Source organism: Ambystoma mexicanum, chromosome 8 (assembly GCF_040938575.1).
Source record: "Ambystoma mexicanum isolate Mex_15411 chromosome 8, UKY_AmexF1_1, whole genome shotgun sequence".
NCBI lineage: Eukaryota > Metazoa > Chordata > Amphibia > Caudata > Ambystomatidae > Ambystoma > Ambystoma mexicanum.
Genome location: NC_090929.1, coordinates 1,240,886,459 through 1,240,903,919, shown reverse-complemented (window position 1 = coordinate 1,240,903,919; position 17,461 = coordinate 1,240,886,459). Strand labels below are relative to the sequence as shown.

Here is a 17,461-nt window from a genome sequence, read left to right as displayed (position 1 = left end):
TCCCATGCGCCCCTGTTCCCTGTATTACTGTGCGTACTGAGAGGAGAACCTAGGTATTGTTTCTACCGGCGATCACGTGAAGCTAACGGGTCCTGCAGCGGTTATGTGGTAACCGCGCGCAGCAACAGTAATAGCTCAGCTAAAGGTGCTTACTAAGTAAAAGACAGTGTTCAGAAGAATACTTACCATCATATGTGCACACAGTTGTCTTTAGAAAAACAAAACCCTTACCTGTGAATAATGCAAGCAAAAAGAAAGACATTTACTTCTACAACGGGATAAGGATTGCACCAGTAAGACAAACAAATAGTATTACACAGACTTTATTGGAGAGAAGCCATCCACAATGTTTTCATGAAATACTGTCTTTTACAGATATTGAAGGCAGACAACCTCTTTGAACAAGCACTCATATTTTCACCATCAGGACTCGCCTCTGGTAAGCCAGTTATTGGAATAGCCTTGGGTTTAAGAGAGTGTAGTGTAGAGACAGGAATTATTCACACCACACAAGGCCCTCATTATTGCATTCAGTCATCCACTGAGAGGCATTCGGAAAAGAATACTGAAGCAAGTACAAGCAGCCAGTGTACCACCAAATCACATCCACACAATCCTATCTCTTTGGATGCAAGAGTGGGTGCGTACCACACGCGTTTTCTCCTTTAGAGGTGCGGATACTATTCTAGAGTCTACACTACAGTCGTCCAAGATTACATGTAGGACGCTGTCCATCCCTGCAGCAGATCAGGTAAGCATCACAGAAGAGGTCAGCGGGACACACGGGAAAGTGGTCACACTCACCTGCTCTCCGGATCGAAAATGGAGTACAGAAGCGAGGACTGCAGCCAATTGAGGGTGGGGGGAGGGCTACAGGGTGGGAAGAAGACAACCTGGAAACGGTGCAGGATGAGGTGAAAGAGCAAGGAGTGCGACAAAGAAAGTGAACAAAATAGCACAAAGCAAGGACAAATTAAACTAACATGGGTTTGGTGACACAGCTGGACACAGGTGGAACGGGTCACATTCACTTGCATTCCGGATCAAAAATGGAGTGTGGGGGAGGCTGCGGGATGGACACAATTTGCAGAAGTGGGGACACATGGGGAAGGGGTCACACCCACCTGCACTCCGGATCTTCAGGAGTGTTCAAAGACCAATATTATTTTTATGAATCTGGCTATACAAATCCCCCTTTCTGTATTGTTTTCACTTTCTTGATAGATTGGTGGGTTGGAGGATATAGTTTCCTAGACCAGATAAATGGTAGAATGTTTTGATTGGGCTTACATGCAATAATGCTATTTTTGATACTAAAATCTTTTGAAGAATTACAATGATAATATGTCTTACATTGAATAATTACATTTTTTGTAAATAGCGGACAGATTTCTTTATGGGAAATAGGAGAAAGTTGACATAAAAGATCCTAGAATGGTCTTGCAGATTCACTACTCCCAGATATTCCATCTCACAATTCAAATGGACCATGTTGTTCGGTACAGAATTCTAGGGCACTATCTCTGTTTTGGCTCTATTAACCCTTTTTCCAGAGAGAGAAGACCAGACTCATGAAATGTTCTAAATATGCCTTGGAGTGTGGAATATAAGCCTTTGCTAAGAACCGTGGGGTGAAATATAGCCCCTGAATGTCAGAAATAAAGAGGCCAGAGTGATTTGGGAAGTCCCATTGAAGTATAAGGCCAGCACAGAAATGATAATGCCAGACATGAGGCCTATTGAAACAAAAACAGGCCTAAATCTCAAAGGAAATAACGTGGGCTTGAATCTAAAAAGTGTGCAGATATGTGCAATGCATTTCAGCAAGAAAAAGAAAGACATGTGGCTGACACTGCTGTTTTACTGAATCCATGGAGCGCTGCACTTTTACGTAAAGAGACAGATAACAGTGTGTATATTATCTTCAATTTAACACCAGATTGTGCTCCAGTCATCTCAAGTGAAACCTAGCTCATTGCAATTATAAGAAATAAAATAGCTTCCTTTTTCCTCATCCAAATTTTCGAACCATTGAAAGGTTGATAGCTTTTTTTTCTTTGCTTTTTTCAACCAAATCAAAAAAGAAAATGACAGTATGCTAAGAGGAGTGCTCACTAGACTTTCAGAGTTTGAACATGGTTGTCTCATATAACTGCCCTATACATATGGACAATCCAGAAGGGATATTCAGGTATTTTGTAACTGTGAGATTAAAGAAGTACATTGCACATGGATAAAAGGGCTAGGTGCCTTATAGAATGTCATGTAAAATGTACTATGTGTGCGATTAAAAGCCATTGCTTGCAGAATTTTACATGCAGCCTGTCATTGCTCCTAAAGATTAAACTTAACCTTCAAGACTTTTCCTCTGATGATCCTGGAGAGGGAGGTCTGGTTGTCAACCATCAATCAGGGCCATTGCTTACAAATATAGAAATACACTGCCTAGATTTAAACTACAGTGGAAACAGATAAGGCCATGCCTGTTCTTTCAGCGGAAGTGACCTTGAGGTCACAATTTCCATAAAATGTCCGTTAGAGTTGCAGCCAGGGCACTTACAGGCCATGAAGGGAGAGCCAAAGATAAACATGAGGCAGCCTCTGGCTGATCACAAGCTCAAGAGAAAATAAAACTGAAAGCGAATAAAAAACAAACTGGAGTTTAGTTAATAGGAAAATACATATATTATTGCATAGAAAGGTCAGCATATATGCCACAATGGTTATTCCAGACTTTTATTAAAGGTTACAGTAACCCACTTGAACCATGCTAAAACGATTTTTGTGTGATAAAAATGACTAAAGATATTAATGAAAATTTGATTTGGGCCTACACTTGATTCCGAGAGATTTGAAATTTGGTGTGTGCGTGAAAGATAACATTAACATAGGATCTATGAAGTGGCATATTTTTCACTGATGTCTCCTGCGTAAATGAAGAAAAACCATATCTCTGCATAGGAAGGGTGTGCCGACTTCAGATTAGCATCATCTGATTTGCCTTAAAATGTAGTTCTTAAAAATATATCCATACATGGAAAGATTTTAAAAATTAGGGTACATGCCATGTTGATAGATTTTCAGAGTTTTGAACATGCCAAGCCCACATTTCAGTTTGGGATGACAAAGCTTTCTCCTCCCACAGCTTTTCTAATTCACTCCCCTCATCTCCTTGTCCTATTAGCACAGAGGGTGAAGGTGGGTAGAGAAAACCAACCAATCCCTTTCGCGTGAATCATGACAAGTTAGTAATGTCATTTGCCCTATAAGTAAACCAATTTGCATTAGAACTGGACTTTTCTACTTATTCTGGAAGGTAACCTACTGCTGAACTCTTGCGAGAAACATCCAAGAAGAGAGGGTCCAAATCTTGCATTGGAGACAGGTATCAGGAGACATAGAAGCTGACTAGGAACCCTTGGGGCACCCAGAGGGGTCTATCCAGGACTGGCAGCCTTGCTGTCCCAGAGGTGCCCTGATGTTCCCTATGCTCATTACAAGGTCTCTCCTGTAATTAAAACTATCCCCAAAGCCAAAGATTGTGTAGGCCCTGCATTTTTCAAGTATTGTTCTAGTTATTTCCCCCTAGCAAAATATCCTGTTTGTCTGTATAGATCCTTAGCATATTTAAGTAAATCAATGAATTCCCCTATAGAAATCACGGGATGTATTTTGTTGACATTCGAAATTAACAAGCTCTTCCCACTGTGTTTTGAGCCGGTATAGACATAAAGATTTGCCAAAAGATTTAATCCCAAAACCCCGTTTCCACGTGAGTGTGCAATGTGCAAAACAAAATTGCCCCTTTGTTCCCAGTGTGCTCTGACCAAAACCACAAAGCCCTGCCTGTTCTTTTTAGGTGTGGCAAAACATATTTTCCCATTACTTTTCTGTCCCTCATATTGCCTCTGTGGTAATAAGTAGAAAAAACGATTTTAACCCCTGGATCCCTTTTCTAAAGAGTGCACTTCATTAGAAGCCCAAAACGATTTTCCCATTGTGTTCCCACTCTCTGCCACTGGCCTTCAATTCAGAGGGGCAAAGTCTAATTAATGTTTGGAGGGTGGGGGTTGCTGGGACAAAAAGTATTATATTAAATATATATATATATATATATATATATATATATATATATATATATATCCTTTTTCTTCACACTGATGGAATCAGAGAAAAACGAGCAGCACTCTTCACTTCTCCAGTAAAAATAGTCCGGACATCCAGTTCAAAGTTAAAATGCAGTCTTTATTAGTGCCTTGCAGAACGGCACAAACAAATTAAAAAGCCATTAACATGAGGCTCCCCCAAAGTGCAAAAATAGTGTGCGCGTTGGGAACGTTAATGTGTTTCGCGGCTTTTCCTGCCGCTTGATCACAACAATTCGTCCCCTTAAAACCACAGAGTTTAAAAAACAGTGGTGCAGAGCAGAACGGCAACCATTACCGCCAAAATAGAAGAGGGACTCCACTGAAAAACACACTCATCCGGAGCGAGTCAAAGGCGGACATGTTTGACTGTTGAAGCCACTATACTGGCGAAATCACAGCCAAATGGAAATAACTACTCTTATCCCCATAGGTGTTTCATATACATTTACTTTCTGTATAGATTTTGAACAGACTACTCGTCTGTTAGGTCCCCACAATGAACTCACCATAACTCGCCCTTAATGATGAGTGTTTGTCATTAGAGTCCCTCTATGCCATGTGTGAGCTTAAATACCTCATAACTACTGGTCGTCAGTCCCGTACGATCTTTGGAACGTTGAATGAGCATTTGCTTTGTTGACAAGTCCTCAATATTGCAGATAGTTTGTTATCGCAATCGATGCCACTTATGATCGAATGAATGCCAAACCATCACAGAAAAACGCATTATAGTGGTTGTATTGATGGAACATAGGTCACTTTTGGGATTATCCTGGACGGCGCATAATGCATACTGTATGCCGCCCCCATATGGGAACTCCCTTTCTGTTGCTGAAATGCTGATGCATTCAACAATATTGGATATACCAGTGATCATCAAAGTACATTGGCACTTTAAATGTATAGTGCGCCAATGCCTATTGGAATGTATCAACCACTTTTAAATGCCTTGTACGGCTACCATAATCCAGTGCATCAGTAGAGTGTATCAAACATTGTAAAGTGCCTAGTGCATAAAAATAAGATGATAAGATGTACCAGTTCCTGTGTAGTGCATGATGCATAGATCTAAAATTAGGAACTTTTCGCTTTTAATAAAATACATCAATCTAAATCACGTGCACCACTCATTGTCCAATGCATAGTGCAGCAAAGTAATAATAAAATTGAAATTCATTACTGTACGGTGCATAGTATATAAAACTGCAAAGGGGGACTTAGCTCATTTGATCAGGACCATATCCTGTCAACTCCTCAACCTTCTAACATGGCAGAAATTTCCACAAACTTTGCATCAACTGTTAAAATAAACTCAAATATACAAAAATATATATAAAAAATGTGTACAATAAATATCAATGTAAATGTGCTCTCAGTATTTGCGGACTAGATAGTTCCAACAATTTGTTGTCTTTCTCAGTTCTCGATATTTGCTGGAGGATTGTAAGTTGGGAAGAACCAAGGAAACCATGGGAAAAAGAACCATACGGGGAACAGGAAGGAGAGGGAAGAAGGATTAATATCTAACACTTATCAATCATTGTCCTAAAAATGTATAGAGTTCCTCATCTATGTTGTGTCCATTTGGAAATTTACTTTTGAAATCCAATATGCAGCGAGTCTCTTTTTGTCTCAGAATCTTTTCTTTATCTCCTCCTCTTGGTCCCGTCTCAATTTTGTGTATGCCAAAAAACCCCAAACTACCCATGTCCTTTTCATGATATTCTGCGAAATGTTTAGCCAATGGATAATTGGCATCGTTGTTCACAATTGCTCTTACATGTTGTTGAATACATGTTTTAAGTTTACATTTGGTGCTTCCTATATACCACTTGTTGCACGCACAGGTCAGCACATAAACAACGTATTCTGTTTCACAGGTGATTTTTCCTGATATGGGAACCAATTGACCAGTGATCGGATATTTAAAAGAACCTTGAGTTTTGGCATACTTGCAGATGTTGCACCGGGTACATTTGAAGAAACCCTCTTTTTTGTTGTTAACTAACCAGCTCATCTCTCTGCTGTCCTCTTCCTGAGTCATATAACTTTGAACCAAGACATCCCTTTTAGATCTATTTCTTCTAAAGGTTATCTGTGGGTTGTTATGGAGGTTTTTTGTTGAGATCCTGATCCGCCATGAGGATTCTCAAATGATTAGTTAAAATCCGTCTAATCTTGGGTGCTTGAGTGTCGAAGGTTAGAATTAGTCGTGTACTGTCTTATATATATATCTATTAACCAAATCAGCAATCACTGTGTGTCTTTAATTGTTCTTTTTCTGTATTGGTGGGTGATTTGAAAAGAAAGTTGTGGGAAATTGTGACTGCATATCTCAGTATTATCTCTGTGTTGGTCCCATTGTGGAAGTCAGTATTTTTCTTGTGTTGCCACAGAATTGGTGGCTAATGTTAGTCTGTTTGCCAAATTTGGTTTAAATAAATTAATAAATCTATATTCTTACTACACGCCAGCCTGGTTCCTAGTCCATTGTGGCACCAGGTATTTGTTAGGGTTGGGTGAGAGATGGGTTGGAGGCCTTACCAAAGTGAATTTTATATGAGAGGTATTCAGGGATAGCCTTCCTGCGACATTATTGTGATGTCCTTAAATATATATAGTCTGTGAACTAAGTCACATTTAGAGTGTTCCCCATCCACCACACAAACCATGAAAACGGAAAGACACTGTCTGAATTGCGCCACGTGTTCTTTTAATGTTGTTATTTATGCGCATTGGTTAACACGTGTTTCGGCCAAGGGGCCTTTTTCAAAACCGGACAAGTGCTATCAAATCATAAGCATTTACCAACACCATAACATACCCATATACCAGACAGAGAGTAAGGGGTTGGAGAAGGGTAGGATTCAATCGGTAAGAGAAAAAATGATGAAAACACATTTAACAAACAAAAAAGAGAAAACAGACACAAACAAAAAAGGCATAGTTGAGATACTCATTGAATTTCTCATAGCCAATCAATTCATTAACATGGTAATCTCCTGTGTGTCTGATATTCATATCTTAAGGTTTTACTAAAAAGCCCACTAGCCTCACTATTCGCTATTAGTTATATAGTAAGAGGTTAATTCCAATTTCGATTTGTGTTGACCTATTGTTCATTAACATCCCATGCATTGGACAAAGTATTGCTGTTTAGTGCCCATATTCTTAATTGGGCAAGATTAACACAGTTTACCTCCCCAACGGTTACTTTTCATATTGTCCCAAGTTTTACTTCCCACGGTCCCTGTTAAAAGAGCCATCAGGTACCACTAATGCACACAATGCACTTGTTACTCAACCAAATACTCCTTGATTGAGAGTACTCCCTGATTGTTACATTTCTAAATGGCCGATGCTACAGTTGTAATTACTGGTGTGAGCACCAATGATTGCGCCAGCTAGCATACCATTCATCACATATTATTAACTTCATAAATTATTGAGATATCCAGTTTCCGCTCGCTCTCACCCATTCCCTATAATGGTCATACAATGTTATTCGATGCTCTTACCAATAGCTAATTGGTCACTCTGTCAGTGTCCATTTTGGTCTAAACTGCTCAGTGATTCCCAAGTCTTCCCCAAATGCCATTACCATATTGCAACACATACTACTAATTAACACAAAATACATACTGGTGTATTACCGTTCTATTAATATCCAATTCAGCTCCTCCGTCACCCAAATGTATGCACATTAAACCTAGTTTACCCAAGCGCTTACCAATTTCACTGGGACTCAGATCCCCTCGCGGCCGCAATCCCTGAAGTAATCGCAGCTGCCATTTTGTTTCCTTTTTATATCTTTTTCATATTTTTTTCATTTATATATTCTTGTTCAAAAAACATAATTTTTGCTCACATCTCAAATTGCTTCCAAAATCCATATATCACATTGTGGTGTTGTTATGAGTGAGTGTAGCATCTAACATCTCTGTTAACATGTTGACATGATGATAATGCAAGGCCGAGCTGTCTCTGAATACATATCTGATAGTTTCAAGCGCCAAATCATGTCTGATGGATGGATATAGTGCACAAACATTTAGTGTTACCAGCAGAAAATCCTTGTCCCACTGTAGTCCTTGAATGGTGTTCAATACACTTGTTTCCTTCAACAATAAACAGCCAGGATCCAAGAGTCCCAATGGCAATTCACTAGCAGCATCATCACCAACTGGAGCACAAGAGTGACATTAGATTCATGGGTTTAAAGAAAATAACACTCAGCAAAAGAGGGGGAGACAAGGAGAAAACTTTGCGTCAAGTGGAATCATGATTGATTTACCATTTCCGGGCAATGGAAAGAGGGCTGAACTTTGACCATGAGCTCAGTGCCTTTCTGTGAAGGAGCTTAAGACAAGGCACCACAAGTACTCTAACAGCACTTGAATATGAGTTTAAATCCTCACCATATCCCTAATGTAGTATATAAAGTAGGGGGTGAAGTGTGGTGGAAGTGAAACAATGTGACAAGAATGGTAGGAGGCTGACGTATAAACAGGAACTTAACCATAATGGGGAAAAAGAATATTGTACATTCAGGTCGTGTGTTCTGATAATCTATTAGATGTATAGGTACTATATGAAATTTGCCAATACTAGAATATAACAGGAGTGTACAGTAACTACAATGTGCGGTGAGGTGAGTAACTACAAAGTGAGGTGGAAATGAAACAAACTGACAATAATGGTAGAAGAGCAATTTATAATGAGGAATTTGTTTATATTGGTAGAAAAAACATTGCATACTTTTATCATGTGTTTTGACAAATCAACGCGATGTACAGGTACTATGTGTGATTTACCAATAATAGAATTCAACAGTAACCTACACCACAATGTTATACATTGATTTAGGAAGCAATTTGAGATGTGAGCAAAATAATTTTTTGGAACAAGAATATATAAACACATATATATTACATGGCCTCCGGTAGCGGCCATGTAGTTATGGTTCAATTGCTAAACCCATAGGAAGAGCACTTTTTGGGCGGTTTATAACTTCGCTCCCCCTGGACGAATCCTCAACAAACTTTGCAAAAAAAAGTATATGACCCACTCTGAATTTCTTTGCAAAGTTTGGTGAGGTTTGGTCTGGGGGGGAAATGTATAGGGGAGGTCCCAAAATGTCTTTTTTTCCCATAGACTGAATGGACAAAAACGTTGCTGGCTGCAAGAAGCAAAAGTATGCAAACAGTTTGGATGTTCGCGGACAGTCCTGTGAAGTTCGCGACACCTCTGCATTAAAGGATTGGTGAAAAGCAGTTCTTGGATGGCTTATAACTTTGGCGCCACTTAATGAAACTGCATGGAATTTTGCACTTATATTCCTGACCTGATCCCAAATAAATGTAAAGGCTTATAAATGAGGTGCCATTTGACGAATCTACATTTAATTTGGCAAACTGATAATAGATCTAGATATAAATGTTTTTGCGAAGTTTGATGGGACTTTGTCAAAAGGGGGAAGAATTAGAGGGGGTCCCAAAATAATGTAAAGGCTTATAAATGAGGTGCCATTTGACGAATCTACACTTAATTTGACAAACTGATAATAGATCTAGATATACATGTTTTTGCAAAGTTTGGTGGGATTTTGTCATGAGGGGGCAGAATTAGAGGGGCGGTCCCAACATATTGTGAAGGCTTATAAATGTGGTGCCATTTGACAAATCTACACAAAGGTTTGTAAAAAGATTATAGATCTAGATTTAAATGTTTTCGTGAAGTCTGAATGGATTTTGTCAAGTGGGGGCTAGGTTATATGACGATTGTATGTGCATACATTTGACACTTTTGAAAAAATAAAACATGGGTGGATTTCCAGCAAACTTGTGTAAGGAGCATTGAGAAGGACCTGAAAGCATGGTTTTGCAAATGTGCCCATGTTTCATTTTTTGACAAGTGTCATAATGTAGGTACAAAAAATGGTGAAATACCTTTGGTGACTGAGGTGTAGCCTGTGGCCTTGGGCAGTGGCCAGGTTGTCCGGGTCATGGAATAAGGTCATGGTCCAGACAATCTGGCTACTGGCCATGACCACAAGGGATAAAGCATGGGGTTAAAGTGGCCATGTCCACCTGGGACTGGCTTTGTGGTAAAGTTATTCGGAATTGGGATAGATTTGAAAAGGAAAAAAAATGTGCTTGTGGTAATATGGTCATAGGGTTTTCTTTTCACCTTCTGCAGGCTTCCATGGAAAGCGAAGAGGGGCCCTGTATGGAACCCCGCCTTCCCTTTCCATGGTGGCCATCTTGGAAAAGGATTTTCCTTCCTACATCGGGATGCTGCAGGCGTCCCGGTGTAAGAATAAAAATCCTTTTTTTAGCACCCTGGGTTCCCGCTTTGGGAACCTGGGGTGCTAATGGCCTTCATCCCCCACTACAGGGGCTGGAATGGGGGGATAATGGTCCAGAGACCTCGTTATCCACCCTCGCTTCGCTTGGGCTGATAACTTGTGCTGCCGGGCCGGTATCCACTGTTTCAGTCCCTGGAACGGAGGATGGACGCCACAATATTCCGATTAGCATAACACAAAATGCAAATGGAAATGTTGGAAAATCTTAGAGAGTCAATGTGCTTTACTGATAAATATAAAGTAGATGGAGTCTATACTTTTTTTTAGTTCTATTTTTTAACTGTGAAAGGTGGATCCTAAAGGAACATTTCTTTTGTTGTTTTTGGATTATTATTTTTTTTCTGGCAGGAGAGCTAAGAACGAAAGGTCGGGAGGGAAATGAGGGAAGAGGCACCAAACACTAATATGGAGGGGTAGGTGGACAGGGGAAAATGTTGCGTGTGTGTTATTTCTAAGGTAGGGGGGCAGTGTTTCTCATGCTTATTGAATACAGCAGTGGTGGTGGCTCTTGGGGAGGAGGGGTGGCATTAGCTGATGCCATTTTAAGATAAATAGCAGTTTTGCTAAAAGTATTTACTGTGTACTAGATCGTTAATGGATAATGAGTAGGAATAGTTGTTGGAGCTGTGCATTGGAAATTTTGAAGTTGGAAGTTCCTAGATCAGTAGAAAATGCAGTTTCGAACTGTCCGTGAAGCACGGATCTTATTGTGAAGTGCGTCAGGTTCTCGGACACGTCATCATGCTGCGCGCCAGCGAATGGTCATGTGGCACTGTCCGGAAGGTCCGCAATGAAGTCAGATGTTCTTAGAAGTCTACGGATGCAAAACTAGTTGAAATAGTTGCATAAACTGTATAGAAGTGTTAAAAACGATTCTAGAAGGTGGGAAATGGCAGAGTTTTAAGGTGACACTTTGTCAATTGGACACAAATATTGCTATATTGGGTAAGTATGATATTAGTAAGTTGTAGGAAAATAGCATGCACTGGTAAAAACCCATGAAATTCACTGAAAAACTTTATTAAAGGGACGTTATGGTTAAGTAGGACTAATAAAAACCTATGAAATTCAATGAAAAAACTTTGTTAAAGGGACGTTATAGTTACAAGTAAAACCGAAAAAACCCAGAAATTCGCCGGTTATGGTAAACTAAGCAACCATAACTCGTGCCACCACCGTGCACTGCTAAGACTAACACCCAGGACATCAAAGATGACATCACAAACATCATTGATGACATCACTTGTGACATCACATGTGAAATAAATTTTGATGAAAAGTCCCTACAAGGAGTTGTGTTTATATTGTTGGTAACAAGATGTCAGGGGTGATCGGGAGACCTATCATGAACTACTTAATCTATTAAAGAATGTACTCATCTAAAATCATTGTATTGGAATGTTTTTGTTAATACAGAAACCTAATCATATATAAACATAGGCAATGACTGCAGCATGCACCATAGAAGTACACTATTTATAATCTTGTAATTTTGGATAATACAATAATGAATGCTACCTTATCAGAGTTTTGAGTAATGTTAAACATGTAATAACTAGCTAACAATTCAAGACTTACAACACTTGTCCTGGTACAAACAGTACATATGAAGAACCACAATGCATATAAATCAGAGGCACATACAGGGAAACTAAAGTAAGGAAGAAAGAAACAGCATCATCAGAAAATGTTAATGGCATTCAAGTTTATCTTCATGTATACAAATGAATTGTGTGTTTGAGGCCTGCTCATTTCCCCATGTATGTGCACCATGAGCTGAGACCAAACCACAAGGAAAGTACTTAAAGAACATATGACAAGTTTAACATCTAGATATATTGCATCTTTTTCAATTTTAATATTCTGTCAGTGAACAAAAACAAGTGGCCCAGATATGTGATGTCCTGGGTGTTAGTCTTAGCAGTACACGGTGGTGGCGCAAGTTATGGTTGCTTAGTTTACCATAACTGGCAAATTTCTGGGGGTTTTCGGTTTTACTTGTAACCATAACGTCCCTTTAACCAAGGTTTTTCATTGAAGTTCATAGGTGTTTATTAGTCCAACTTAACCATAACGTCCCTTTAACAATGTTTTTTCATGGAAGCCGCGATTTCTATAGGGATCGCAGCCGCGAGTAGAACTGAGCCCCAAAGAAATTGGTAAGTGCTTGGGTAAACTGGGTTTAATGTGGGTTTAATGTGCATACATTTGAGTGTATTGAGTAATGTTAAACATGTAATAACTAGCTAACAATTCAAGACTTACAACACTTGTCCTGGTACAAACAGTACATATGAAGAACCACAATGCATATAAATCAGAGGCACATACAGGGAAACTAAAGTAAGGAAGAAAGAAACAGCATCATCAGAAAATGTTAATGGCATTCAAGTTTATCTTCATGTATACAAATGAATTGTGTGTTTGAGGCCTGCTCATTTCCCCATGTATGTGCACCATGAGCTGAGACCAAACCACAAGGAAAGTACTTAAAGAACATATGACAAGTTTAACATCTAGATATATTGCATCTTTTTCAATTTTAATATTCTGTCAGTGAACAAAAACAAGTGGCCCAGATATGTGATGTCCTGGGTGTTAGTCTTAGCAGTACACGGTGGTGGCGCAAGTTATGGTTGCTTAGTTTACCATAACTGGCAAATTTCTGGGGGTTTTCGGTTTTACTTGTAACCATAACGTCCCTTTAACCAAGGTTTTTCATTGAAGTTCATAGGTGTTTATTAGTCCAACTTAACCATAACGTCCCTTTAACAATGTTTTTTCATGGAAGCCGCGATTTCTATAGGGATCGCAGCCGCGAGTAGAACTGAGCCCCAAAGAAATTGGTAAGTGCTTGGGTAAACTGGGTTTAATGTGGGTTTAATGTGCATACATTTGAGTGTATTGAGATAGACCAGGGGTATGCAACCTGCAGTTCTCCAGGTTTACAGGACTACAACACACATTGTCCCTCCCGGTGGAATATACTGGTTAGGTGGGAGTTGTAGTCCAAAACATCTGATGAGCCAAAGGTTGCAGACCCCTGACACAGACACTATAGAGGACCAATGATTAGTGCAAGGTTTGTATAGATTTTGCTGTCACAATTGATTAAACTGATCGCTGCATAGAAAGCAGAATTTAAGGGATGATTGCCTTTCTTGAAATACACCACAATAGAGGATCTAATCCAAGAAGCAGTAACTTTGCCTTCTAGACCAATAAGATTGAATATTTTGGAATTGTATTCTGCCTTATGGATTTTAAATCTGAATAAACATCTGTAGTATAATGTTCATTTTTAGCACTATCAATATCAACTCTTTTTTTAAGAGGTCCGTTACAAGGAGTGTGGACCCACACCTTGCCTTTTGATAAATGGTTAATCTCCTTCTTAACCTCACTTTTCGTGATAGGGCAATTTAACAAAATTAGCTCCTTAAGTGAACTCTTCGTAACTCTTCAGAATGTTAACTACATGCATACATCTCTGAATTGGCCCCTTATTGGTTCTGCACAGAAATCTGTGATACATTTCTCAGAGGTTAAGTATAAAATTGTCTCCAAAAACGGTCACCAATACAGTCAATTTGATTGTGACCTTTTCTTTGCAGTCAATGAAACAAGAGCCGTTTTCCACACATTGTCACCCTATGCACATAAACTGTGTATATTAACTTTGACTGTAGTAGCAGCTTCTAAGGCATGTTTTCGAAATCCATGTACACTGACTTCAGCCTCAGCAAGGTCTCTTCCTTCTCCACAGCATTTGTGCCTGTTACGTGTTCTTCCTACAGGTCTATAATGTATTGATTCAACCCATCATGCCGCGGCTTCTCCATCCTTATTACGCTATATATCCCATTGTACATAAACTTCAAGTGTGAGATATACTACTTGCGGAAAGCACATTACTGAATAAAGATTCTAGCATCAGCATTATTAAAATCTGTGTACTATTTTCATCGAACAAGAGCTGTCAGCTAAGCATCCAAAGTCCAGAGTATTGGTCATTGCTCACGTTATCTGATAGATGTCTACCCACAACAAGAAGTGACTTCCCTTAAGTGGTGTTGACATGAATCAAACAGTCTATGTGCACTGTGCAAGTAGCATATTCGTTAATTGAAACATAAATGGCCTACTCTCAGAGCAAAGGCATGAGCGTTTCCATTTCTATATTGTCTAAAATGTTGCGGTTCATTTTGTAACCACCTGTGTCGTAGCACAGGAGTGAAAACAAAACATAAAAGGCTCACTCCAGTGTTTACTCTTCTTAATGCTCTGGGGCAATGTCTACAGGTTTTGCAGATGGATTATCAGATGAGAGGGGAAATTGTTCCTACCTCCTCATTCCTGCTTCGCGAGTAAATGATGTTAATGCAGGCCCAAAATCAATGGATACCTATGGATTTTCCCTGAGTTTAGTACCAGCTAAAAACAGACGGATAACATAGGAATCAGGCGTAAATGCTGCCTCATGGCAGCATTTACATTTTTCACAAAACGTTGAGAAAAAATATACTAACAGTGATTTTTTTCTGCATTTATTGTTTCCTTTTACACTCTGGCATGCAGATGACCCAACCCCATTTAAGTGCTAACATTGGTGTGCCCCTGCATGTAATTACTACTTTTTACAATCTTTAGTTCAATGTCATTTTTAATTACAGTTTTTCATAGGCTCAAATGAATTGGCTACCTGGAGTTGCATTTCAAAGTGTGTTGGTGACCTGAGAATATTGAACCCTACCTAGAGGACTTTACTATTTCCTTGCACTCTGTCTGCAGGTGATTGGGCGCAATGAAGTCAGTTTGTTCGTTCATGGAGCTATATAATCTCAACAAAATCATTGCTCAATAAAACAAATAGTAAGACGCTTTATGCATTTCGGTGTATTCTTGAAATAGTGTATGCTTAGCTCAAAACATTTTATTTTCAAGGAATTTTCAAGATTTCACAAGGAAATTACACCCATGCTTGATGGTCTTCAAAACAACAGAGTGCAATGGAAAACACAGGCGGATGAATACGAGGAAAAGATGAAGGTTATTGAAGAACAGAAGAAAAAAATAGAAGAGGCAGTTGCAGCCAAAAAAGGTGGGACACTATGATATTATTTCTAGATGTTAGGTTTGCCTTGGGTGTTTAACACAATCTGACATAATCACAATTCCAACGTATTCTGTGTATGGAAATACCTGCCAATTCCCATACCTCTGGATTCTTGTACATTGTGGGGGGGTTATTTTATATTAGTACCCGGCGAGGGCGCAATCAGAATGAAAGAGCCATTCTGATTGGCCCTCGCCGAGTCGATACCAGGCCGGGAATCCCTCCGCCGGGATTCCACTGCCTTTGTCCCCGGCGGGGGTTTGTGGCAGCCCCTCAGCCAATGAGGAGGCCCGAAGCGGGGGCCATCCCCGCTCCAAGCCTCCCCGCGGCTGAGAGGCTGCCTTCGCCTTCCGCCGGGGACTCGCGTAAGTCTTTTTTTTTTTTTTATTCCCTTCCCTCCCTCCCACCCGCCCTCCCAACTTACCTTCTTGTTCATGCGTCCCCAGCGGGGGATGAGAGAAGCCTCCAGCCGTGTGGAGACTCGGAGCAGGGCCATCCCCGCTCTGCGCCTCCACACGGTTGGGGGCTTCTCTCGTCCCGTACCAGGGATGCAGGTACGTTTTTTGTTTTTTTCCCTCTTCCCCCATCCCACTCCCGCCCTCCCAATCCCACTTACCTTCTTTTTGATCCTTTTTCGGGAGCGGACGCGCTAGGAACACTTGTAGTTCCCACCGCGTCCGCTCCCGATGGCCGCCATGGAAAGGGAAAACGGACTCCATTTTCCCTTTCCATGGTGGCCATTTCCTTGGTTGTTTCTTTTTTTTTTTCTGTCCCGAAACGCTGCAGCGTTTGGGGACAGAAAAAAATGCTTTTAGTGCCGCGGTCACGCACATAATGCGGGCCGGGGTACTAATAGCAATATGACCCTTGCTCGGGGCCTATACCTATGGGCTCCGGGGCATTACCTGAGTCGGTAATACCCCCGCCGCTCGGGTCATATTGCTTAGTTATAGCCTTATAGAATGAGGAAGGGGTCATTATCCCAAGCGATAACCACCCCTCGTAAGGTTTATAGGTTTATTGTCACATGGAGGAAATTGCAGTAAAGGTTTTGGAATGTTGTGGTGAATGAAAACGGTTACTTTAATAGTCAGTAAAGTAAATAGACAAAATGTGTTAGTAAATTAAATGTGTTATTATTCTGTAACATTTAAATAAGGCAGTCTTCGTAAGTTATGCATTTCAATTGCAAACCTAGTTATCCTGGAGAGGGTTCAGCATGATCATGGGTGTCACGTAAAATGAAAAGATTTCTCTGTGGGAAAGTGAACGAATTTTTGTAATTTTGATTTTGTAATCTAAAAGTGATACACATGCTTCATATTGCTTTGTTTTAATAAAAACATAGGCTATTGTCTACTCTGTTCATTTATCTTTATGAATGCAAAGATATCCCAAAGTCATCCATGTACAGTGCACTGTATAAACACTACAAAATGACATGCACACACCATCTAAATTAGCAAAGAAATTAAAATTGGATCTTTACAGGCCTCAGACTGTAGCTCTCTGAGTTTTGGGAAGTATGGTTCCGACCCCTTACTCAACAAGTTTACTTCCATTATCCTTAATCCCTGGTGTGCTACTAGGGGATGTGGGACAATAAATAGGAGTCTTGGGTTCTGCCACCAGCGCATTTGGATGTGATTGTGTTATGTTAGCCTTAGGTTAGCTATAGATCTGTTCAAAAGAGGTGCTACCACTCTGCCTAGTTTGTAAAGAGAAAGACCGGAGCCAGTCTAATAGTGGTAATACATATGGCAACACTGTGTTAGCAGCAGGTGTGGTATCAATATTTGAAGGATGGGTATGACAGGGACATAGCTGAGG

The 17,461-nt window shown here is 40.0% G+C and overlaps 1 protein-coding gene across 1 annotated transcript in view; it reads left to right on the top strand.

The window, feature by feature from the left end:
- Positions 1 to 17,461, top strand: part of PDE6C (phosphodiesterase 6C) — a 674,049-nt gene that overhangs the window by 650,062 nt on the left and 6,526 nt on the right. The window contains exon 21 of the mRNA XM_069611351.1: positions 15,460 to 15,616. Within this exon, the coding sequence (XP_069467452.1) occupies positions 15,460 to 15,616 (157 nt within the window). The remainder of the gene's footprint in view (positions 1 to 15,459; positions 15,617 to 17,461) is intronic.